General features: G+C 46.3%; 1 protein-coding gene across 1 annotated transcript in view; it reads left to right on the top strand.

Annotated features, from left to right (window-relative positions):
• The first annotated feature begins 3,177 nt into the window (after positions 1 to 3,177).
• Positions 3,178 to 25,682, top strand: part of supt20 (SPT20 homolog, SAGA complex component) — a 48,036-nt gene continuing 25,531 nt past the window's right edge. The window contains 17 exon segments of the mRNA XM_042311507.1: positions 3,178 to 3,297; positions 3,836 to 3,937; positions 4,077 to 4,112; positions 4,220 to 4,345; positions 4,629 to 4,755; positions 9,505 to 9,608; positions 10,307 to 10,423; positions 10,667 to 10,720; positions 10,937 to 11,076; positions 12,026 to 12,182; positions 12,705 to 12,761; positions 13,083 to 13,154; positions 13,490 to 13,659; positions 14,077 to 14,109; positions 18,925 to 19,039; positions 20,492 to 20,600; positions 20,808 to 21,014. Of these exon segments, the coding sequence (XP_042167441.1) occupies positions 3,935 to 3,937; positions 4,077 to 4,112; positions 4,220 to 4,345; positions 4,629 to 4,755; positions 9,505 to 9,608; positions 10,307 to 10,423; positions 10,667 to 10,720; positions 10,937 to 11,076; positions 12,026 to 12,182; positions 12,705 to 12,761; positions 13,083 to 13,154; positions 13,490 to 13,659; positions 14,077 to 14,109; positions 18,925 to 19,039; positions 20,492 to 20,600; positions 20,808 to 21,014 (1,627 nt within the window). The 5' untranslated portion in view covers positions 3,178 to 3,297; positions 3,836 to 3,934.

The raw sequence follows: 25,682 nt of genomic DNA, 5'->3' as shown, positions 1-25,682 counted from the left end.
ACCACAGGGTAGCTAGAGTCCATCAGACCTGTTAGATATCACAGGGTACGTAGCTAGAGTCCATCAGGATACCACAGGGTTATTTATGTGGCCCTTGCAATGGAACCAATGGAAAAAGTCCCAAAATCCCAAACTCCAAGCTATGCCACCCCATGTTGACCTGTGCATTTGACTCCAGTATAGAGTCCATACTGACCTGTGTTGACCTGTGCATTTGACCCCAGTATAGAGTCCATACTGACCTGTGTTGACCTGTGTATTTGACCCCAGTATAGAGTCCATACTGACCTGTGCATTTGACCCCAGTATAGAGTCCATACTGACCTGTGTATTTGACCCCAGTATAGAGTCCATACTGACCTGTGTATTTGACCCGAGTATAGAGTCCATACTGACCTGTGCATTTGACCCCAGTATAGAGTCCATACTGACCTGTGCATTTGACCCCAGTATAGAGTCCATACTGACTTGTGTATTTGACCCCAGTATAGAGTCCATACTGACCTGTGCATTTGACCCCAGTATAGAGTCCATACTGACCTGTGTATTTGACCCCAGTATAGAGTCCATACTGACCTGTGTATTTGACTCCAGTATAGAGTCCATACTGACCTGTGCATTTGACCCCAGTATAGAGTCCATACTGACCTGTGTTGACCTGTGCATTTCACCCCAGTATAAAGTTCATACTGACCTGTGCATTTGACCCCAGTATAGAGTCCATACTGACCTGTGCATTTGACCCCAGTATAGAGTCCATACTGACCTGTGCATTTGACTCCAGTATAGAGTCCATACTGACCTGTGTATTTGACCCCAGTATAGAGTCCATACTGACTTGTGTATTTGACTCCAGTATAGAGTCCATACTGACTTGTGTATTTGACTCCAGTATAGAGTCCATACTGACCTGTGTATTTGACCCCAGTATAGAGTCCATACTGACCTGTGTTGACCTGTGCATTTGACCCCAGTATAGAGTCCATACTGACCTGTGCATTTGACCCCAGTATAGAGTCCATACTGACCTGTGCATTTGACCCCAGTATAGAGTCCATACTGACCTGTGTTGACCTGTGCATTTGACCCCAGTATAGAGTCCATACTGACCTGTGCATTTGACTCCAGTATAGAGTCCATATTGACCTGTGTTGACCTGTGCATTTGACCCCAGTATAAAGTTCATACTGACCTATTTTTTATGTATCTGCCTGCTGGTACCATGGAACCAAATGGAAAAGTCCCCAAAAGTGTAAATTCCAGCTCACCTCAAATACTTTTCAAATGAGCTACTTGACACAGAGATGGAAGAGGAAGCCAGACATTTCATAAAGCTCATTTTTTGGGGTTCATATACAGTCGATTAACTAAGTAGACCAGATGACAGAGCCAGCTGCTATTGCATTGGTGCCTATGGGAGAACACCCCTTAAGTAGACTGGAACTGTGAGAGGGAGAAAAAAAATCTATGGTAAATGGCCTGAGTAAGACATCTTCATTTATCCACCATCTTTGTTTGACCTATGTCTTTGACCTATGTCATCTATGGCCTCTTCTTCTCTGTCTATGACCCCTAGCTACAGTATATGTGTACATCATTATGAACAAGGCAGTTTAACCCACTGTTCCTAGGCCTTCATTGAAAATAATATATTTTTCTTACCTAACTTGCCTATTTAAACAAAGGTAAAATACAAAATATATATATATACAGTGCACACGTAAAAAAAGGAATCTGACACAAACTTAAACTACTTATTACCTGGTAAGCCAATCACAGACTTTGCTGTTATGAAGGCCACACCAGTAAAGTTGTCCTTCCAATAAAAGGAATCTAAATAGTTACACAACTTAAAAAATTTAAATTGATGAACACTAAAGGGCAGTGCAGGACAAATTCTCTGAGGATTAATTATATAAATATATATATATATATATTTGTCCTGCACTGCCCTCTAGTGTTCATCTATGTAACGTCTCCTCTCAGTGTGTGACGCAAGTCTAAAAGGCCCTGTAACGTCTGTTGTTAACTCCCTCTCCCATTGTTCATCAGAGAAAGAGAGTTGTGTTAACTGATCTCTCTGATTAGTCTATTATAACTTAACTTTCATAACTTTACATTTTTTAAAGTTGTGTAACCATTTAGATTCCTTTTATTGGAGGGACAACTTTACTGGTGTGGCCTTCATAACAACAAAGTCTGTGATTGGCTTACCAGGTAAGTAGTTTAAGTTTATGTCAGATTCCTTTTTTTTAATGTGTGCACTGATCGAAAAAGAATCCAATCCAATCTGAAGGCCCCGTGCAGGGTAACAAGGCCTACCAGTTACTTAGTAGGTTGCCTAGGGTTACAAAGGGTCTATACTTTTCAAACAAACCTCACTGATTTCTTTGGTGAAAATGTATCTAATTCGATATAGTCCTAAACTAGTCTGTACCAGTGGTTCCCAACCTTTTTTGTTTATTGTACCACCAAATTAATATACACCTCCATGTGCATTTTATCAGTAGGCCTACGGCAGTGTAGGCTGCTGAGGGCAGGACGGCTCATAATAATGACTGCAATGTGGTCAATGGAATGATACCAAACACATGAAAGACGTGGTTTCCATGTGTTTGATGCCATTTCATTTGCTCCAGTCCAGACATTATTATGAGCCGTCCTCCCATCAGCAGCCTCCACTGGCCTATTGTCTCATGAGTCTTCTCAGTTACCCCCCTGTGGATAGGCCAAGGTCCTAGTACCCCTGGTTGTGAACCACTGGTCTATTTATTTATTTAACCTTTACTTAACTAGGCAAGTCAGAAAGAACAAATTATTATTTACAATGAAGGTCTACCCCGGCCAAACCCTGACGACGCTCGACCAATTGTGCGCCGCCCTATGTGACTCCCAATCACGGCCGGTTGTGATACAGCCTGGAATCGAACCCGGGTCTGTAGTGACGCCTGTAGCACTGAGATGCCGATCCACTCCGTAGCCCCTAATCTATACTACAGTGTGTGCACATTTGTCTCTCAATGTGTAGCTTAAATAAAAGGTCACAATATAACAACCAATATGTCCAATCTTATTGAAATATAAAATAAAAGTATCTATCCAAGTTATTCCTTGAATGAAAATGTTAGACAGGAGAGCATCCCAGGGTTCCGCCCACTACCTTAACCGGAAGTTTAGCTTTTGTTGTCACACTGGAAGAAAATGGCTGCTGCTGTGAGTTTTTTTTCAATGAAGGCACTGAAATAATATCTTGTTTCTTGCATTGGAGTTACGATCTATAATAATGCAACTCGTAAGGCAAGTCCATATTCTAATGTTTAAGATTGAAGCTTCTTCATGCGTTTGTGTCTCAGCCGTTGTATTGCTAGCTAACTTTGGCAGCTTCCCAAGAAGCAAGCTAGCGATGCTAACGTTAGCCGGCTAGCCAGCCAGCGAGCTTGTTGCTGTGAACAAATCGCTTGTCTGTGAGCATAAAACTATCATCAAGTTAACTGGGTTTCATTAAAAACAACGCTGTTCCGTCATAGTGTATGGATAGAAACTGGGTGACATTTCACAGCCATATATATTGTGCATCATTTAAGTTGATTATTTGCGAAGTCGCCATACGAACATGATTGTATATTACTTAACACTTACCAACCCGATCAAACTGTCGGTGCCTGTCGTTTTGCTGCTGCTGTTGACTGTGTGTAGACTAGGTTTAACCCGGGCCGTGTGTGTGTGTGTGTGTGTGTGTGTGTGTGTGTGTGTGTGTGTGTGTGTGTGTGTGTGTGTGTGTGTGTGTGTGTGTGTGTGTGTGTGTGTGTGTGTGTGTGTGTGTGTGTACGTACAGGGTTTGAATGGTCGCTATATGGAGGTGACGGTGTGGGGCTAAGGACAGCTAAGTCTCCTGCTGACCATCACTCACCCAAATACCGGTTGGCAGACCACAATGGTAAGCAATCCCTTCCACTAACCCTCTGTCCATCTACCCCTTCAAATATTTATCCCTCGATCCATTGATTTATTTATCTGTTGATCCAGCACTCTGTCTATCTACGAACACTAACGGATGACTAATGTTCTATTTGCAGCAACACGTTTTGGAATATGCATTGGATCGGGCTGAGGTAAGTCTTTGACTAGTTATTCTGCATGAACACGGTGATTTCCAGTGTGTGTGTTTTGTCTATAGGTGTTCATGCAATCTGACGTTGATGTATTTGATCTTCTTCAGTACATTGTTGAAAGTGCTCGTCAAAGGCCAGCGAAGAGGAGAGCCTCATCCGGAGGGAAGAAGAGTTTATACCACAAACTATACCAACTCTACATCGAAGAGTGTGACAAAGAACCAGAGCTCAAGGTAACCAGGTAGAAGTCAGAGTAGGTCGTGTAGAAAGCATTTGACAGACCTAATCATTGGACCCATTGACCTGTAGCTTGTGTTCATTAGGGCACACCGTAGCAAAAATGTACACAACAGAAAACGAAAGCCAGGGTTCTTATTGGACAAGTTCACAACCAATACCATTTATTGTTATTAATGATTTCCTGTTATGTGTAGAAGCTGCGTAGGAATGTGAATTTAATCATTATTTGTAAACCAATACCATTTATTGTTATTAATGATTTCCTGTTTTGTGTAGAAGCTGCGTAGGAATGTGAACCTGCTGGAGAAGCTAATGTGTCAAGAGTCAGTGTCGTGTCTGGTCGTCAACCTCTACCCTGGCAACCAGGGATACTCCCTCATGCTCCGCGGCAAGAATGGATCTGGTGAGAGCCCTATCGATCAATCACTCTATCAATTTATCAAATATTCACAATTAAGTTATTTGTCATGCAACATGTAGCAAAGATACTTGGCTTAAAAACCCCAAGAGGCCCAAGGTAAACTCTGTCCTGCATAAATCACTGCTATGTAGCTAGTATTGTAAACTCAGCCAAAAAAGAAACATCTTCTCATTGTCAACTGCGTTTATTTTTTAGAAAACTTAACAAGTTAATATTTGTATGAACGTAACAAGATTCAACAACTGAGGCATAAACTGAACAAGTTCCACAGACATGTGACTAACATAAATTGATTAATGTGTCCCTGAACAAAGGGGGGTCAAAATCAAAAGTAACAGTCAGTATCTGGTGTGGCCACCAACTGCATTAAGTACTGCAGTGCATCTCCTCCTCATGGACTACACCAGATTTGCCAGTTCTTGCTGTGAGATGTTACCCCACTCTTCCAACAAGGCACCTGCAAGTTCCCAGACATTTCTGGGGGGAATGGCCCTAGCCCTCACCCTCCGATCCAACAGGTCCCAGATGTGCTCAATGGGATTGAGATCCGGGCTCTTCGCTGGCCATGGCAGAACACTGACATTCCTGTCTTGCAGGAAGTCACTCACAGAACGAGCAGTATGGCTGGTGGCATTGTCATGTCAGGATGAGCCTGCAGGAAGGGTACCACAAATCAAATCAAATCAAATTTTATTTGTCACATACACATGGTTAGCAGATGTTAATGCGAGTGTAGCGAAATGCTTGTGCTTCTAGTTCCGACAATGCAGTAATAACGAGCAAGTAATCTAACTAACAATTCCAAAAAAAAAACTACTGTCTTATACACAGTGTAAGGGGATAAAGAATATGTACATAAGGATATATGAATGAGTGATGGTACAGAGCAGCATAGGCAAGATACAGTAGATGATATCAGTACAGTATATACATATGAGATAAGTATGTAAACCAAGTGGCATAGTTAAAGTGGCTAGTGATACATGTATTACATAAGGATGCAGTCGATGATATAGAGTACAGTATCAACGTATGCATATGAGATGAACAATGTAGGGTAAGTAACATTATATAAGGTAGCATAGTTTAAAGTGGCTAGTGATATATTTACATAATTTCCCATCAATTCCCATGATTAAAGTGGCTGGAGTAGAGTCAGTGTCATTGACAGTGTGTTGGCAGTAGCCACTCAATGTTAGTGGTGGCTGTTTAACAGTCTGATGGCCTTGAGATAGAAGCTGTTTTTCAGTCTCTCGGTCCCAGCTTTGATGCACCTGTACTGACCTCGCCTTCTGGATGACAGCGGGGTGAACAGGCAGTGGCTCGGTGGTTGATGTCCTTGATGATCTTTATGGCCTTCCTGTAGCATCGGGTGGTGTAGGTGTCCTGGAGGGCAGGTAGTTTTGCCCCCGGTGATGCTGCAGACCTCACTACCCTCTGGAGAGTTACGGTTGAGGGCGGTGCAGTTGCCATACCAGGCGGTGATACAGCCCGCCAGGATGCTCTCATTGTGCATCTGTAGAAGTTTGTGAGTGCTTTTGGTGAATTTCTTCAGCCTCCTGAGGTTGAAGAGGCGCTGCTGCGCCTTCCTCACGATGCTGTCTGTGTGAGTGGACCAATTCAGTTTGTCTGTGATGTGTATGCCGAGGAACTTAAAACTTGCTACCCTCTCCACTACTGTTCCATCGATGTGGATGGGGGTGTTCCCTCTGCTGTTTCCTGAAGTCCACAATCATCTCCTTAGTTTTGTTGACGTTGAGTGTGAGGTTATTTTCCTGACACCACACTCCGAGGGCCCTCACCTCCTCCCTGTAGGCGTCTCGTCGTTGTTGGTAATCAAGCCTACCACTGTTGTGTCGTCCGCAAACTTGATGATTGAGTTGGGCGTGCATGGCCACGCAGTCGTGGGTGAACAGGGAGTACAGGAGGGGGCTCAGAACGCACCCTTGTGGGGCCCCAGTGTTGAGGATCAGCGGGGAGGAGATGTTGTTGCCTACCCTCACCACCTGGGGGCGGCCCGTCAGGAAGTCCAGTACCCAGTTGCACAGGGCGGGGTCGAGACCCAGGGTCTCGAGCTTGATGACGAGCTTGGAGGGTACTATGGTGTTGAATGCCGAGCTGTAGTCGATGAACAGCATTCTCACATAGGTATTCCTCCACATGAGGGAGGAGGATGTCTTCCCTGTAACGCACAGCTTTGAGACTGTCTGCAATGACAACCTGCTCAGTCCGATGATGCTGTGATTTGGGTTTGTGCCCATAGGCGACGTTGTTGCTGGTGATGTCTGGTGAGGACCTGCCTTACAACAGGCCTACAAGCCCTCAGTCCAGCCTCTCTCAGCCTATTTTGTGGACAGTCTGAGCACTGATGGAGGGATTGTGCGTTCCTGGTGTAACTCAGGCAGTTGTTGTTGCCATCCTGTACCTGACCTGCAGGTGTGATGTTCGGATGTACCAATCCTGTGCATGTGTTGTAACACGTGGTCTGCCACTGCGAAGACGATCAGCTGTCCGTCCTGTCTCCCTGTAGCGCTGTCATAGGCGTCTCATAGTACGGACATTGCAATTTATTGCCCTGGCGACATCTGCAGTCCTCATGCCTCCTTGCAGTATGCCTAAGACACGTTCAAGCAGATGAGCTGTAGTAGTAACAGGGTGTTTCTACAGGGCTGTAGTAGTAACAGGGTGTTTCTACAGGGCTGTAGTAGTAACAGGGTGTTTCTACAGGGCTGTAGTAGTAACAGGGTGTTTCTACAGGGCTGTAGTAGTAACAGGGTGTTTCTACAGGGCTGTAGTAGTAACAGGGTGTTTCTACAGGGCTGTAGTAGTAACAGAGTGTTTCTACAGGGCTGTAGTAGTAACAGGGTGTTTCTACAGGGCTGTAGTAGTAACAGAGTGTTTATACAGGGCTGTAGTAGTAACAGGGTGTTTATACAGGGCTGTAGTAGTAACAGGGTGTTTCTACAGGGCTGTAGTAGTAACAGAGTGTTTCTACAGGGCTGTAGTAGTAACAGTGTGTTTCTACAGGGCTGTAGTAGTAACAGTGTGTTTCTACAGGGCTGTAGTAGTAACAGTGTTTCTACAGGGCTGTAGTAGTAACAATGTGTTTCTACAGGGCTGTAGTAGTAACAGGGTGTTTCTACAGGGCTGTAGTAGTAACAGTGTTTCTACAGGGCTGTAGTAGTAACAGGGTGTTTCTACAGGGCTGTAGTGGTAACAGTGTTTCTACAGGGCTGTAGTAGTAACAGAGTGTTTCTACAGGGCTGTAGTAGTAACAGGGTGTTTCTACAGGGCTGTAGTAGTAACAGGGTGTTTCTACAGGGCTGTAGTAGTAACAGGGTGTTTCTACAGGGCTGTAGTAGTAACAGTGTTTCTACAGGGCTGTAGTAGTAACAGGGTGTTTCTACAGGGCTGTAGTAGTAACAGTGTTTCTACAGGGCTGTAGTAGTAACAGGGTGTTTCTACAGGGCTGTAGTAGTAACAGTGTTTCTACAGGGCTGTAGTAGTAACAGGGTGTTTCTACAGGGCTGTAGTAGTAACAGGGTGTTTCTACAGGGCTGTAGTAGTAACAGTGTTTCTACAGGGCTGTAGTAGTAACAGGGTGTTTCTACAGGGCTGTAGTAGTAACAGAGTGTTTCTACAGGGCTGTAGTAGTAACAGTGTGTTTCTACAGGGCTGTAGTAGTAACAGTGTGTTTCTACAGGGCTGTAGTAGTAACAGTGTTTCTACAGGGCTGTAGTAGTAACAATGTGTTTCTACAGGGCTGTAGTAGTAACAGGGTGTTTCTACAGGGCTGTAGTAGTAACAGTGTTTCTACAGGGCTGTAGTAGTAACAGGGTGTTTCTACAGGGCTGTAGTGGTAACAGTGTTTCTACAGGGCTGTAGTAGTAACAGGGTGTTTCTACAGGGCTGTAGTAGTAACAGGGTGTTTCTACAGGGCTGTAGTAGTAACAGGGTGTTTCTACAGGGCTGTAGTAGTAACAGTGTTTCTACAGGGCTGTAGTAGTAACAGGGTGTTTCTACAGGGCTGTAGTAGTAACAGGGTGTTTCTACAGGGCTGTAGTAGTAACAGGGTGTTTCTACAGGGCTGTAGTAGTAACAGGGTGTTTCTACAGGGCTGTAGTAGTAACAGGGTGTTTCTACAGGGCTGTAGTAGTAACAGGGTGTTTCTACAGGGCTGTAGTAGTAACAGGGTGTTTCTACAGTGCTGTAGTAGTAACAGGGTGTTTCTACAGGGCTGTAGTAGTAACAGTGTTTCTACAGGGCTGTAGTAGTAACAGGGTGTTTCTACAGGGCTGTAGTAGTAACAGGGTGTTTCTACAGGGCTGTAGTAGTAACAGGGTGTTTCTACAGGGCTGTAGTAGTAACAGTGTTTCTACAGGGCTGTAGTAGTAACAGGGTGTTTCTACAGGGCTGTAGTAGTAACAGTGTTTCTACAGGGCTGTAGTAGTAACAGTGTTTCTACAGGGCTGTAGTAGTAACAGTGTCGCTTTGTTTGATAGACCTTTCAACTGCATAATGATGACAGTCTCTCTCTCTCCCCCATCTCTCTCTCTCCTCCCTCCCCCCTCTTCCCCCCTCTATCTCTCCCCCATCTCTCTCTCTCTCTCTCCCATCTCTCTCTTTCCTCCCTTGTCCCCCTCTTCCCCCCTCTCTCTCTCCCCCATCTCTCTCTCGCTCTCTCTCTTCCCCCTCTCGCTCTTTCCTCCCCCCCCCTCTCTCTCTCTGTAGACTCTGAGACGATCCGTTTGCCGTATGAGGAAGGCCAGCTGTTGGAGTACCTGGATGCTGAGGAGCTTCCTCCTATCCTGGTGGATCTCTTAGAGAAGTCCCAGGTGTGTGTGTTCCCTCTGACTCCTTCTCCCTCTCTGACTGCTTGTCTCCTCTCTGGCTCCTTGTCTCCTCTCTGGCTCCTTGTCTCCTCTCTGACTCCTTGTCTCCTCTCTGACTCCTTGTCTCCTCTCTGGCTCCTTGTCTCCTCTCTGGCGCCTTGTCACCTCTCTGTCTCCTCTCTGACCCCTTGTCTCCTCTCTGACTCCTTGTCCCATCTCTGGCTCCTTGTCTCCTCTCTGACTCCTTGTCCCCTCTCTGGCTCCTTGTCCCCTCTCTGTCTCCTCTCTGACTCCTTGTCTCCTCTCTGACTCCTTGTCCCATCTCTGGCTCCTTGTCTCCTCTCTGACTCCTTGTCCCCTCTCTGACTCCTTGTCCCCTCTCTGACTCCTTGTCCCTCTCTGACTGCTTGTCTCCTCTCTGGCTCCTTGTCTCCTCTCTGGCTCCTTGTCTCCTCTCTGGCTCCTTGTCTCCCTCTCTGGCTCCTTGTCTCCTCTCTGGCTCCTTGTCTCCTCTCTGACTCCTTGTTCTGTCTCTGACTCCTTGTCTCCTCTCTGACTCCTTGTCCCCTCTCTGACTCCTTGTCTCCTCTCTGGCTCCTTGTCTCCTCTCTGACTCCTTGTCTCCTCTCTGGCTCCTTGTCTCCTCTCTGACTCCTTGTCTCCTCTCTGACTCCTTGTCTCCTCTCTGACTCCTTGTCCAGGTGAACATCTTCCACTGTGGCTGTGTGGTAGCTGAGGTCCGAGACTACAGACAGTCTGGCAACACTAAGATGCCCTCCTTCCAGAGCAGACATGTCCTGCTACGGCCCACCATGCAGGTAGGAACTAGCACTGCGTTCTGGAACCATAGAAATAGAAGAGGTAGAACAGACACCATGCAGGTAGGAACTAGCACTGTGTTCTGGAACCATAGACATAAAAGAGGTAGAACAGACACCATGTAGGTGAGAACCATGAGGGGAGATAGTTGGTTTCTATGTTAGGGTGGCGGTGGTCATATGTAATCAGAATGATCGATCCTTACACCGTTGATACTATATTCTGACCTTTGACCTCCCCAGACACTGATCTGTGACGTCCATGCCATGACCAGTGACCACCACAAATGGACTCAGGTGAGTTGCCGAGGTCAAACAAACCTGATCACACCATCAAGATGGTAATACTGTTCTCATGCCTCTCCTCCTTTCATCTTCCCTTATCACCTGCCTCTCCCCTCTTCATCGATCCCCCTCTCCTCTCTTCCCCTCTCCTCTCCCCTCTCCCTCTCTCCCCCTCTCCTCTCTCCCCCGCTTCCCTCTCCTCTCTCCCCTCTCCTCTCTCCCCTCCAGGATGATAAGTTCCAGTTGGAGAGCCAGTTACTGCTGGCCACAGCTGATCCTCTGTGTCTGGATCCATCTATCTCTGTCACCTGTACAGCCAACCACCTGCTCTATAACAAGCAGAAGATGAACACTCACTCTATGAAACGGTACAAACAGAGAGACACACAGACAGACCTGCAGACACAGAGAGAGACCTGCAGACACAGAGAGAGACCTGCAGACACAGAGAGAGACCTGCAGACACAGAGAGAGACCTGCAGACACAGAGAGAGACCTGCAGACACAGAGAGAGACCTGCAGACACAGAGAGAGACCTGCAGACACAGAGAGAGACCTGCAGACACAGAGAGAGACCTGCAGACACACAGAGAGAGACCTGCAGACACACAGAGAGAGACCTGCAGACACAGAGAGAGACCTGCAGACACACAGAGAGAGACCTGCAGACACACAGAGAGAGACCTGCAGACACAGAGAGAGACCTGCAGACACAGAGAGAGACCTGCAGACACAGAGAGAGACCTGCAGACACAGAGAGAGACCTGCAGACACAGAGAGAGACCTGCAGACACAGAGAGAGACCTGCAGACACAGAGAGAGACCTGCAGACACAGAGAGAGACCTGCAGACACACAGAGAGAGACCTGCAGACACAGAGAGAGACCTGCAGACACAGAGAGAGACCTGCAGACACAGAGAGAGACCTGCAGACACAGAGAGAGACCTGCAGACACAGAGAGAGACCTGCAGACACACAGAGAGAGACCTGCAGACACAGAGAGAGACCTGCAGACACAGAGAGAGACCTGCAGACACAGAGAGACCTGCAGACACAGAGAGAGACCTGCAGACACAGAGAGAGAGACCTGCAAACACACACAGAGAGAGAGAGACCTGCAAACACACAGAGAGAGAGAGACCCGCAAACACACAGAGAGAGAGAGACCCGCAAACACACAGAGAGAGAGAGACCCGCAAACACACAGAGAGAGAGAGACCCGCAAACACACACAGAGAGAGACCTATAAACACACAGAGAGATACCTAAAAACACGCTATGAGACACACAGAGACCTGTTTCTCCTCTCTCCGTAGTTGTTTTAAGCGTCACTCTCGGGCGGCGTTGAACCGTCAGCAGGAGCTGTCCTACCTGCCCATGCCCCCCCAGCTGCATCTCTATGACTACCTGCAGAGGAGGAAGGAGAGGAAGCCGGCCCCCTCGATAGACCTGAAGATCTCCAAGGCCGGAAACGTGAGATCACATTACTCTGTACACTGCCACCTGTAGATAGACCACCTGTAGATAGACCACCTCTAGATAGACCACCTCTAGATAGACCACCTCTAGATAGACCACCTCTAGATAGACCACCTCTAGATAGACCACCTTTAGAGAGACAACCTTTAGATAGACCACCTGTAGATAGACCACCTGTAGATAGACCACCTCTAGATAGACCACCTTTAGAGAGACAACCTTTAGAGAGACAACCTTTAGATAGACCACCTGTAGATAGACCACCTCTAGAATGACCACCTCTAGATAGACCACCTCTAGATAGACCACCTCTAGATAGACCACCTCTAGATAGACCACCTCTCGATAGACCGCCTCTAGATAGACCACACTACCACCTCTAGATAGACCACCTCTAGATAGACCGCCTCTAGATAGACCACCTCTAGAATGACCACACTACCACCTCGAGATAGACCACACTACCACCTCGAGATAGACCACACTAACAGACTGATCTCTCTCCCTCATTTACAGTGTGTGGACATGTGGAAGCAGAGCAACTGCCAGCTGACTGTCCCCAAGGAGATTGATGTAAGTCACTCTCTCTCTCTCCTTGTCAAACACCCCAACCTGTCTGTCAGTCAGTGACTGGTACTCTAAGAGGTTGGGGTCAATACCAATTGAACTCAGTCAATTCAGGAAGTGATTTGAATTAAAAATTCCCAAAATGGGAAAAACTTTTGACGTAAAATACCTTCTTCTTTTTCAGTTTATTCAGAATTCATTTGTAAATAGATTCCCCTTTTTGAATTTCAGTTTACTTCTTGAATGGACTGACTTCAATTGAAATGAATCCCAACCCTTAAATGAACCATTTGGTCTTTGTACTCAGACTTTCTCTGTTGTTCCCAGGTGGAGAAATACGCAGTGGTGGAGAAGTCTGTGAAGCTGGAGGAATCTCAACCCACTGTATGGCCTGCAGAGGTGAGACTTCCTGGTGTCACACTCTTTATCTTCCCCCTGTTACAGATCTAAGTGATTAAACACTGGTATCATCTCAAAGATCCCAACAAGCTACTGCAAAATCCCATTTTATCACAGAAGATGAGTTTCCTGTCAGCTTTGATCAAAAAACGGTACCAGAGGACCAAGGTTTCTCCTCACTTCCTGGTGTCACACCAGGAACAGCAAGTGATAACAGGAAGTGATAAGATGATTATACGTTTGAGTGTGAGGTTGGGGGGGCAAGACCCAGAGGACTAAAGTGTTTCTTTTTTTTAACTTCCTTGTGTCACACCTGTTCTCTTCCCCCGTAACAGGAAGTGATAGATGACTATACGTTTGAGTGTGAGGTTGGGGGTAAGACCCAAAGGACCAAGGTGTCCATCTTCCAGTCGGTGGGCGACCCTCTGGTCTACGGAAAGATCTACTGCGACAAACAACCCAAAGCTGAGGAGGACAGCAGCGCCCTTCAGATCCTACACCCATCGTAAGGAGGGGGAGGGAGGGGGGCTGAGGAGGACAGCAGCGCCCTTCAGATCCTACACCCATCGTAGGGAGGGAGGGGGGCTGAGGAGGACAGCAGCGCCCTTCAGATCCTACACCCATCGTAGGGAGGGGGAGGGAGGGGGGGCTGAGGAGGACAGCAGCGCCCTTCAGATCCTACACCCATCGTAAGGAGGGGGCTGAGGAGGACAGCAGCGCACTTCAGATCCTACACCCATCGTAAGATGGAGGGGGCAGTCTAGGGGCAGGGGGGCTGAGGAGTTCGGCATTATCTTCAGCTCCTACACCCATCGTAAGCACAGTAGGGGGGTGCAACGCGGCAGAGGACATTTTAATGTAACATTCTAGAAACAGAATATTCTAACTTATATATTTTTTTTCTTGTCTTTTTCCCCACCAGTTTCCTAATAGGCTCAAAGATAGATGCCAGTCGGTAAGTGGACCAACAGTGATTGTGTGCTTGTCCTTTCTGAACATGTGTTCTGTGCTGTTGGATTTGATTAGGATCCCAATGGAAAAGGCTCGTCTTCCTGGGGTCGAAAAAGACAGACAAAATACTTAACAGTTTACGTTGAAAGACGGTGGTAGACATTACAAACAATTAGACATTTACAGACCGTTAAACTACCTAAAAAGTACCGCATTTAACTCTCAAATAGGCACTTATTCAGTCAGTTATTGGATCGGTATCCATATGGTGTCCAGTCATATGGTTGACTGTGTTGACTGTGTTGTAGGCTGTTGACTGTTGTTGACTGTGTTGTAGGCGGTTGACTGTTGTTGACTGTGTTGTAGGCGGTTGACTGTGTTGCTGGCTGTTGACTGTGTTGACTGTGTTGTAGGCGGTTGACTGTGTTGCTGGCTGTTGACTGTGTTGCTGACTGTTGACTGTGTTGACTGGTTGTCTGCTGTTGACTGTTGTTGACTGTGTTGTAGGCGGTTGACTGTTGTTGACTGTGTTGTAGGCGGTTGACTGTGTTGCTGGCTGTTGACTGTGTTGTAGGCGGTTGACTGTGTTGCTGGCTGTTGACTGTGTTGTTGACTGTGTTGACTGGTTGTCTGCTGTTGACTGTTGTTGACTGTGTTGTAGGCGGTTGACTGTTGTTGACTGTATTGCTGGCTGTTGACTGTTGTTGACTGTGTTGTAGGCTGTTGACTGTATTGTAGGCTGTTGGCTGTGTTGTTGACTGTGTTGCTGACTGTTGTTATGTAGACGGTTGACTGTGTTGTAGGCGGTTGACTGTGTTGACTGTGTTGTAGGCTGTTGACTTTGTTGCTGACTGTTGACTGTGTTGTTGACTGTGTTGCTGACTGTTGTTATGTAGGCGGTTGACTGTGTTGTAGGCGGTTGACTGTGTTGTTGACATTGTTGACTGTGTTGTAGGCGGGTGACTGTGTTGTAGGCTGTTGACTGTGTTGTAGGCTGTTGACTGTGTTGTAGGCGGTTGACTGTGTTTAGGCGGTTGACTGTGTTGTAGGCTGTTGACTGTGTTGTAGGCGGGTGACTGTGTTGTAGGCGGTTGACTGTGTTGTAGGCGATTGACTGTGTTGTAGGCTGTTGACTGTGTTGTAGGCGGGTGACTGTGTTGTAGGCGGTTGACTGTGTTGTAGGCGGTTGACTGTGTTGTAGGCTGTTGACTGTTGTAGGCGGTTGACTGTGTTGTAGGCTGTTGACTGTTGTAGGCGGTTGACTGTTGTAGGCGGTTGACTGTGTTGTAGGCTGTTGACTGTTGTAGGCGGTTGACTGTTGTTGATGATGTTGTAGGCGGTTGACTGTGTTGTAGGCGGTTGACTGTGTTGTAGGCTGTTGACTGTTGTAGGCGGTTGACTGTGTTTTAGGCGGTTGACTGTGTTGTAGGCGGTTGACTGTGTTGTAGGCGGTTGACTGTGTTGTAGGCGGTTGACTGTGTTGTTGACATTGTTGACTGTGTTGTAGGCGGGTGACTGTGTTGTAGGCGGGTGACTGTGTTGTAGGCTGTTGACTGTGTTGTAGGCTGTTGACTGTGTTGTAGGCGGTTGACTGTGTTGTAGGCGGTTGACTGTGTTGTAGGCTGTTGACTGTGTTGTAGGCGGGTGACTGTGTTGTAGGCGGTTGACTGTGTTGTAGGCGATTGACTGTGTTGTAGGCTGTTGACTGTGTTGAGGCGGGTGACTGTGTTGTAGGCGGTTGACTGTGTTGTAGGCGGTTGACTGTGTTGTAGGCTGTTGACTGTTGTAGGCGGTTGACTGTGTTGTAGGCGGTTGACTGTTGTGTTGACTGTTGTAGGCGGTTGACTGTGTTGTAGGCTGTTGACTGTTGTAGGCGGTTGACTGTTGTTGATGATGTTGTAGGCGGTTGACTGTGTTGTAGGCGGTTGACTGTGTTGTAGGCTGTTGACTGTTGTAGGCGGTTGACTGTGTTGTAGGCGGTTGACTGTGTTGTAGGCGGTTGACTGTGTTGTAGGCGGTTGACTGTGTTGTAGGCGGTTGACAGTGTTGTAGGCGGTTGACTGTGTTGTAGGCTGTTGACTGTTGTAGGCGGTTGACTGTGTTGTAGGCTGTTGACTGTTGTAGGCGGTTGACTGTGTTGTTGACTGTTGTAGGCGGTTGACTGTTGTTGATGATGTTGTAGGCGGTTGACTGTGTTGTAGGCGGTTGACTGTGTTGTAGGCGGTTGACAGTGTTGTAGGCGGTTGACAGTGTTGTAGGCGGTTGACTGTGTTGTAGGCGGTTGACTGTGTTGTAGGCTGTTGACTGTTGTAGGCGGTTGACTGTTGTTGATGATGTTGTAGGCGGTTGACAGTGTTGTAGGCGGTTGACTGTGTTGTAGGCGGTTGACTGTGTTGTAGGCGGTTGACAGTGTTGTAGGCGGTTGACAGTGTTGTAGGCGGTTGACAGTGTTGTAGGCGGTTGACAGTGTTGTAGGCGGTTGACTGTTGTTGATGATGTTGTAGGCGGTTGACAGTGTTGTAGGCGGTTGACAGTGTTGTAGGCGGTTGACAGTGTTGTAGGCGGTTGACAGTGTTGTAGGCGGTTGACAGTGTTGTAGGCGGTTGACTGTTGTTGATGATGTTGTAGGCGGTTGACAGTGTTGTAGGCGGTTGACAGTGTTGTAGGTCGGTTGACTGTGTTGTAGGCTGTTGACTGTTGTAGGCGGTTGACTGTGTTGTAGGCGGTTGACAGTGTTGTAGGTCGGTTGACTGTGTTGTAGGCTGTTGACTGTTGTAGGCGGTTGACTGTGTTGTAGGCTGTTGACTGTTGTAGGCGGTTGACTGTTGTTGATGATGTTGTAGGCGGTTGACAGTGTTGTAGGTCGGTTGACTGTGTTGTAGGCTGTTGACTGTTGTAGGCGGTTGACTGTGTTGTAGGCTGTTGACTGTTGTAGGCGGTTGACTGTTGTTGATGATGTTGTAGGCGGTTGACTGTGTTGTAGGCTGTTGACTGTTGTAGGCGGTTGACTGTTGTTGATGATGTTGTAGGCGGTTGACTGTGTTGTAGGCGGTTGACTGTGTTGTAGGCGGTTGACAGTGTTGTAGGCGGTTGACAGTGTTGTAGGCGGTTGACAGTGTTGTAGGCGGTTGACTGTGTTGTAGGCGGTTGACTGTGTTGTAGGCTGTTGACTGTTGTAGGCGGTTGACTGTTGTTGATGATGTTGTAGGCGGTTGACAGTGTTGTAGGCGGTTGACAGTGTTGTAGACGGTTGACAGTGTTGTAGGCGGTTGACTGTGTTGTAGGCGGTTGACTGTTGTTGATGATGTTGTAGGCGGTTGACAGTGTTGTAGGTCGGTTGACTGTGTTGTAGGCTGTTGACTGTTGTAGGCGGTTGACTGTGTTGTAGGCTGTTGACTGTTGTAGGCGGTTGACTGTTGTTGATGATGTTGTAGGCGGTTGACAGTGTTGTAGGTCGGTTGACTGTGTTGTAGGCTGTTGACTGTTGTAGGCGGTTGACTGTGTTGTAGGCTGTTGACTGTTGTAGGCGGTTGACTGTTGTTGATGATGTTGTAGGCGGTTGACTGTGTTGTAGGCGGTTGACTGTGTTGTAGGCGGTTGACAGTGTTGTAGGCGGTTGACAGTGTTGTAGGCGGTTGACAGTGTTGTAGGCGGTTGACTGTGTTGTAGGCGGTTGACTGTGTTGTAGGCTGTTGACTGTTGTAGGCGGTTGACTGTTGTTGATGATGTTGTAGGCGGTTGACAGTGTTGTAGGCGGTTGACAGTGTTGTAGGCGGTTGACAGTGTTGTAGGCGGTTGACTGTTGTTGATGATGTTGTAGGCGGTTGACAGTGTTGTAGGCGGTTGACAGTGTTGTAGGCGGTTGACAGTGTTGTAGGCGGTTGACAGTGTTGTAGGCGGTTGACAGTGTTGTAGGCGGTTGACTGTTGTTGATGATGTTGTAGGCGGTTGACTGTGTTGTAGGCGGTTGACTGTGTTGTAGGCGGTTGACAGTGTTGTAGGCGGTTGACAGTGTTGTAGGCGGTTGACAGTGTTGTAGGCGGTTGACTGTGTTGTAGGCGGTTGACTGTTGTTGATGATGTTGTAGGCGGTTGACAGTGTTGTAGGCGGTTGACTGTGTTGTAGGCGGTTGACTGTGTTGAGGCGGTTGACTGTGTTGTAGGCGGTTGACAGTGTTTAGGCGGTTGACTGTGTTGTAGGCTGTTGACTGTGTTGTAGGCGGGTGACTGTTGTTGATGATGTTGTAGGCGGTTGATAGTGTTGTAGGCGGTTGACAGTGTTGTAGGCGGTTGACTGTGTTGTTGACATTGTTGACTGTGTTGTTGACATTGTTGACTGTGTTGTTGACATTGTTGACTGTGTTGTTGACTGTGTTGTTGACATTGTTGACTGTGTTGTTGACATTGTTGACTGTGTTGTTGACATTGTTGACTGTGTTGTTGACATTGTTGACGATGTTGTAGGCTGTTGACTGTGTTGTTGACTGTGTTGTAGGCGGTTGACTGTGTTGTAGGCGGTTGACTGTGTTGTAGGCGGTTGACTGTGTTGTAGGCTGTTGACTGTGTTGTAGGCGGTTGACTGTGTTGTAGGCGGTTGACTGTGTTGTAGGCTGTTGACCCAAAAATTGCTTTTCCGAGGTTCCTGTCCCAGTATAAGGGTGTGTATGAGTCAGATGTGATGTGTGTGTGTGTGTTTCTAGGTTCCTGTCCCAGTATAAGGGTGTGTATGAGTCAGATGTGATGTGTGTGTGTGTGTTTCTAGGTTCCTGTCCCAGTATAAGGGTGTGTATGAGTCAGATGTGATGTGTGTGTGTTTCTAGGTTCCTGTCCCAGTATAAGGGTGTGTATGAGTCAGACGTAAAGTGCCAGGTGAAGATGTCTCATAACTCAGGATTCGTGGGACGGAACCGGCTCTCACCCAGCAGAGAGACAGAGGTACACGTACCACAACACACACACTTGTCATGAATATCATTAATGTGATGACTGTTATTTATGTAACAATTAACTCATCAGGAATTTGGGGCACCACGGGAAAAGTTTGTTTCCCGAAGTAACTATGTAGACATATCAGTCATCAATTAATAATTTCCTCACATCAGTCATCAATTAATAATTTCTTCACATCAGTCATCAATTAATCATTTCTTCACATCAGTCATCAATTAATCATTTCTTCACATCAGTCATCAATTAATCATTTCTTCACATCAGTCATCAATTAATCATTTCTTCACATCAGTCATCAATTAATAATTTCCTCACATCAGTCATCAATTAATCATTTCCTCACATCAGTCATCAATTAATCATTTCTTCACATCAGTCATCAATTAATCATTTCTTCACATCAGTCATCAATTAATAATTTCCTCACATCAGTCATCAATTAATCATTTCCTCACATCAGTCATCAATTAATCATTTCTTCACATCAGTCTCATTCTGAATGTTGTTGACTTACTAATCATTCCGTACCACACAAAAGTTGTTGATTATTTATTTACTAACAAGCTAAACGATAATACAAGATACACGCAAGGTATAAGGTCATTGGTCAGAAATGTAATACGATCACAAGTCCCTAGCGGACTAATACAACGGTAGCAGTGATTGTGAAGAGGTTCCTTTGTCTTCTTCAACCTCGTGTTGCGTTTCAGGGTCGTGACCTAACCGTAGACCTCAGCTGTAGCTTGTGGCCCTTCTAGTCTGATATGTTCACTCTTAACCCAAGTGCTTTATACCCTCGGGTAGAAAGCGGGTGTGTTTATGTCTTGCTGACACGCTCTCTGGGTTCCCTGGGGGCGTGGCTAGTTACGAGGCAAAGTATCACAATTTACTATGATCTCGTTTAGAGAACTAAAATCACAATCTTATCGTCACCACAACAACAACAACAAACATTATCTTTATCCTGGATATTTTCCACGCAACGTAAAGTGTGTAAACATGAAATACACCGTCTGAAAACTCTTGAAGTTACCATGTTTTCGTTACAATGTCTTCATGCAACTTTTAATGACATCACAAAATAGACATTCATTTTCCACGTTCCCATCTCTCATCATTGTCAACATTTGGTAGGATGAAATATATTGTCTCGGTGTCCATTGTTTTGATGTTGTAGTTTTTGGCGGTGAACTCGTCATGACGCACACAGACTTTCCGATCACTCAAACTAGGCCCCCTTAGGCCCCCGAAAAGGAATCGTCTGCTGCCTCTCTCTCTCTTTCTCTCTCCCCCGCGGGAGATCTCTGTAGAGCTGATCCACTGAAACCTGATCCTCACAGGAGAGTCATGACACACTATAGAACCGGCTCTCACCAAGCAGAGAGACGGAGCTGGTTGATGTTGTTGATTCACCTAATGCCCGTTGTGTGTCCCCAGGCGGATGGTCTATCAGCCCTGGTTCAGTCGTCGGGTGTGTTGGGGAAGGGGGTGAAGCACCGGCCTCCCCCTATCAAACTACCCTCTGCGTCGGGCAGCAGCTCCACGGGTAACTCCCTCTCTACGGAGGTCTGGGGCTGCATCTCATTCCACAAAGTTGTTGTTCCCAATCGCACATCTGATTGGTGCTAACTCCTGTTCTCCCCCCTCTCTCTCACCTCTCCCCCTTCCTCTCCCCCTCTCTCACCCTGCTTCCTCTCTCTCTCCCTCCCCTCCTCCACCCCACCTCCTCCTCTCTCCATATCTCTCTCTCCAGGTAACCTGTATAGTTCAGCCCAGGCTACCAGTGGTCTCCTTAAGTGTCCTACGCCCCCCCCAGGAACAGGCCCCGGCTCAGCCAAGCCCCAGTCACTGAGTAGGAAGCACTCTGTGGAGCTGGGGCAGGGGTTACAGCTGGGCGGGCAGTTAGGACAGGTGGGGTTGTTGTCCCCGGTAGCCCTATCACCCATGGGGACAACACAGAGTGAGTACCTGGCCAGTCTGTCTGTCTGTCTGTCTGTCAATCAGTCTCTATCTGTCAGTCAGTCTGTCAGTCAGTCTATCAAACAGTCTATCATGCCTTGGTATTAGAGCCCCTGCCAGAGGCTATACGTACCCAGGACAAGTGTCAGATTGGAAAAGAAACCCACATTATGTCTCTATATGCAGATGACATTTAACTATTCCCATTGCTATTGGTTTAGCTCTTTTTATCAAATCAAACTTTTTTAGTCACATGCACCGAATACAACAAGTGTAGACTTTACTGTGAAATGTTAACTTTACCGTGAAATGTTAACTTTACCGTGAAATGTTAACTTTACCGTGAAATGCTAACTTTACCGTGAAATGCTAACTTTACCGTGAAATGCTAACTTTACCGTGAAATGCTAACTTTACCGTGAAATGCTAACTTTACCGTGAAATGCTAACTTTACCTACCGTGAAATGCTAACTTTACCTACCGTGAAATGCTAACTTTACCGTGAAATGCTAACTTTACCGTGAACGTGAAATGCTGAATACAACAAGCGTAGACTTTACCGTGAAATGTTAACTTTACCGTGAAATGCTAACTTTACCGTGAAATGCTAACTTTACCGTGATATGCTAACTTTACCGTGAAATGCTAACTTTACCGTGAAATGCTAACTTTACCGTGAAATGCTAACTTTACCGTGAAATGCTAACTTACAAGCCCTTAACCAACAGTGCAGTTCAAGAAGAGTTAAGAAAATATTTACAAAATAAACTAAAGTAAAAAGTAAGACAATAACAATAACAAGGCTATACAGGGGGTACCGAGTCAATGTTTATTGAGGTAATTTGTACATGTAGGTAGGTGTAAATTAACTATGCATATAGAAGTTGAACAGCGAGTAGCAGCAGTGTACAAAACAAATGGGGGGGGGTCAATGTAAATAGTCCGGTGGCCATTTGATTAATTGCTCAGCAGTCTTATGTCTTGGGGGTAGAAGATGTTCAGGAGACTTGGATCTAGACTTGGCGCTCCGGTACCGCTTCCTGTGTGGTAGCAGAGACAACAGTCAATGACTTGGGTGATTGGAGTCTCTGACAATTTTTTGGGCTTCCCTCTGACACCGCCTGGTATAGAGGTCCTGGATGCCAGGAAGCTTGGCCCCAGTGATGTACTGGGCCGTACTCACTCCCCTCTGTAGTGCCTTACGGTCGGATGCTGAGCGGTTACCATACCAGGCGGTGATGCAACCACTCCGGATGCTCTCGGTGGTACCGCTAGGTAATTACCCTTTTGAGGATATGGGGACCCATGCCTAATCAAAATTTAATTTTGGGTTAAGCTATGCCCTCCAGGGAAGCTATGCCCTCTAGGGAAGCTATGCCCTCTAGGGAAGCTATACCCTCTAGGGAAGCTATGCCCTCTAGGGAAGCTATGCCCTCCAGGGAAGCTATGCCCTCTAGGGAAGCTATGCCCTCTAGGGAAGCTATGCCCTCTAGGGAAGCTATGCCCTCTAGGGAAGCTATGCCCTCTAGGGAAGCTATGCCCTCTAGGGAAGCTATGCCCTCTAGGGAAGCTATGCCCTCTAGGGAAGCTATGCCCTCTAGGGAAGCTATGCCCTCTAGGGAAGCTATGCCCTCTAGGGAAGCTATGCCCTCTAGGGAAGCTATGCCCTCTAGGGAAGCTATGCCCTCTAGGGAAGCTATGCCCTCTAGGGAAGTTATGCCCTCTAGGGAAGCTATGCCCTCTAGGGAAGCTATGCCCTCTAGGGAAGCTATGCCCTCTAGGGAAGCTATGCCCTCTAGGGAAGCTATGCCCTCTAGGAAGCTAAGCCCTCTAGGGAAGCTAAGCCCCTAGGGAAGCTAAGCCCCCTAGGGAAGCTATGCCCTCTAGGGAAGCTATGCCCTCTAGGGAAGCTATGCCCTCTAGGGAAGCTATGCCCTCTAGGGAAGCTAAGCCCCCTAGGGAAGCTAAGCCCCCTAGGGAAGCTATGCCCTCTAGGGAAGCTATGCCCTCTAGGGAAGCTATGCCCTCTAGGGAAGCTATGCCCTCTAGGGAAGCTAAGCACCCTAGGGAAGCTATGCCCTCTAGGGAGCTTGAGTGACAACAACAGTTCAAATGACTTCACGTTCAATTGGACAAAATGTATTTTTTTTTGTGTATCTTGGTATAAAAACATTTTAAGAACTTCAACCTGTCCAACAGCAGCTTTGTACCTGGAGGGCAGTTAAGGAAGACCTAGACAGATGGATGGACCTGCCATTATCACGGTTGGGTAGAATTCATCTGATCAAAATGATCTGTATCCTCGTCGCATTTATATACAGTGGGGCAAAAAAGTATTTAGTCAGCCACCAATTGTGCAAGTTCTCCCACGTAAAAAGATGAGAGAGGCCTGTAATTTTCATCATAGGTACACTTCAACTATGACAGACAAAATGAGGAAAAAAAATCCAGAAAATCACATTGTAGGATTTTTAATGAATTATGGTGGAAAATAAGTATTTGGTCACCTACAAACAAGCAAGATTTCTGGCTCTCACAAACCTGTAACTTCTTCTCTAAGAGGCTCCTCTGTCCTCCACTCGTTACCTGTATTAATGGCACCTGTTTGAACTTGTTATCAGTATAAAAGACACCTGTCCACAACCTCAAACAGTCACACTCCAAACTCCACTAAGGCCAAGACCAAAGAGCGGTGAGCAAAAATCCCAGAACCACATAACTCAATACAAAAACCCCAGAACCACATAACCCAATACAAGAACCACATAACCCAATACACAAACCACATAACCCAATACAAGACCACATAACCCAATACAAGACCACATAACCACATAACCCAATACAAGAACCACATAACCCAATACAAAAACCACATAACCCAATACAAAAACCCCAGAACCACATAACCCAATACAAAACCACATAACCCAATACAAGAACCACATAACCCAATACAAGAACCACATAACCCAATACAAAAACCACATAACCCAATACAAAACCACATAACCCAATACAAAAACCACATAACCCAATACAAAAACCCCAGAACCACATAACCCAATACAAAACCCCCAGAACCCAAAAAGAACCACATAACCCAATACAAAAACCCCACAAAACATAACCCAATACAAAAACCACATAACCCAATACAAAAACCACATAACCCAATACAAAAATCCCAGAACCACATAACCCAATATAAAAACCCCAGAACCACATAAACCCAATACAAAAACCCCAGAACCACATAACCCAATACAAGAACCACATAACCCAATACAAAAACCCCAGAACCACATAACCCAATGCAAGAACCACATAACCCAATACAAAAACCCCAGAACCACATAACCCAATACAAAAATCCCAGTGGACAATCTCCTGCTGAAAGACTTAAACAATGTATCTCTTCATATTATGCTGTTATATATTACAATGTTGAAAGATACTCAAGTGCTCTGATTAGGGGAAGCTGGGAAGAGGCCCAGAAATCACCTTGGACAAAGGCTGTGCTCGAGGCAAGACAACTGTTCACCTGCAATATATGAATATGCAAAGGCTTCATATGACTCCCAGTATATGGAATAACAGGGTTCATGGGACTCCCAGTATATGGAATAACAGGGTTCATGGGACTCCCAGTATATGGAATAACAGGGTTCATAGGACTCCCAGTATATGGAATAACAGGGTTCATGGGACTCCCAGTATATGGAATAACAGGGTTCATAGGACTCCCAGTATATGGAATAACAGGGTTCATGGGACTCCCAGTATATGGAATAACAGGGTTCATAGGACTCCCAGTATATGGAATAACAGGGTTCTTAGGACTCCCAGTATATGGAATAACAGGGTTCTTAGGACTCCCAGTATATGGAATAACAGGGTTCTTAGGACTCCCAGTATATGGAATAACAGGGTTCTTAGGACTCCCAGTATATGGAATAACAGGGTTCTTAGGACTCCCAGTATATGGAATAACAGGGTTCTTAGGACTCCCAGTATATGGAATAACAGGGTTCATAGGACTCCCAGTATATGGAATAACAGGGTTCATGGGACTCCCAGTATATGGAATAACAGGGTTCATAGGACTCCCAGTATATGGAATAACAGGGTTCTTAGGACTCCCAGTATATGGAATAACAGGGTTCTTAGGACACCCAGTATATGGAATAACAGGGTTCTTAGGACTCCCAGTATATGGAATAACAGGGTTCTTAGGACTCCCAGTATATGGAATAACAGGGTTCTTAGGACTCCCAGTATATGGAATAACAGGGTTCATAGGACTCCCAGTATATGGAATAACAGGGTTCATAGGACTGGAATAAAATGAAAGCAGAATTCCCTGATACCTTCTGGAAGTGGAAGAAGGATAAAGGTCCTCATGGCCATCTGTTATTCACCATTAAGAATGGACTCATGGCCATCTGTTATTCACCATTAAGAATGGACTCATGGCCATCTGTTATTCACCATTAAGAATGGACTCATGGCCATCTGTTTTTCACCATTAAGAATGGACTCATGGCCATCTGTTTTTCACCATTAAGAATGGACTCATGGCCATCTGTTTTTCACCATTAAGAATGGACTCATGGCCATCTGTTTTTCACCATTAAGAATGGACTCATGGCCATCTGTTTTCACCAT

The sequence above is a fragment of the Oncorhynchus tshawytscha genome, linkage group LG33, assembly GCF_018296145.1.
Source record: "Oncorhynchus tshawytscha isolate Ot180627B linkage group LG33, Otsh_v2.0, whole genome shotgun sequence".
NCBI lineage: Eukaryota > Metazoa > Chordata > Actinopteri > Salmoniformes > Salmonidae > Oncorhynchus > Oncorhynchus tshawytscha.
The sequence above is the reverse complement of the archived record's forward strand: the minus strand, read 5'-3'. Positions and strand labels throughout refer to the sequence as shown.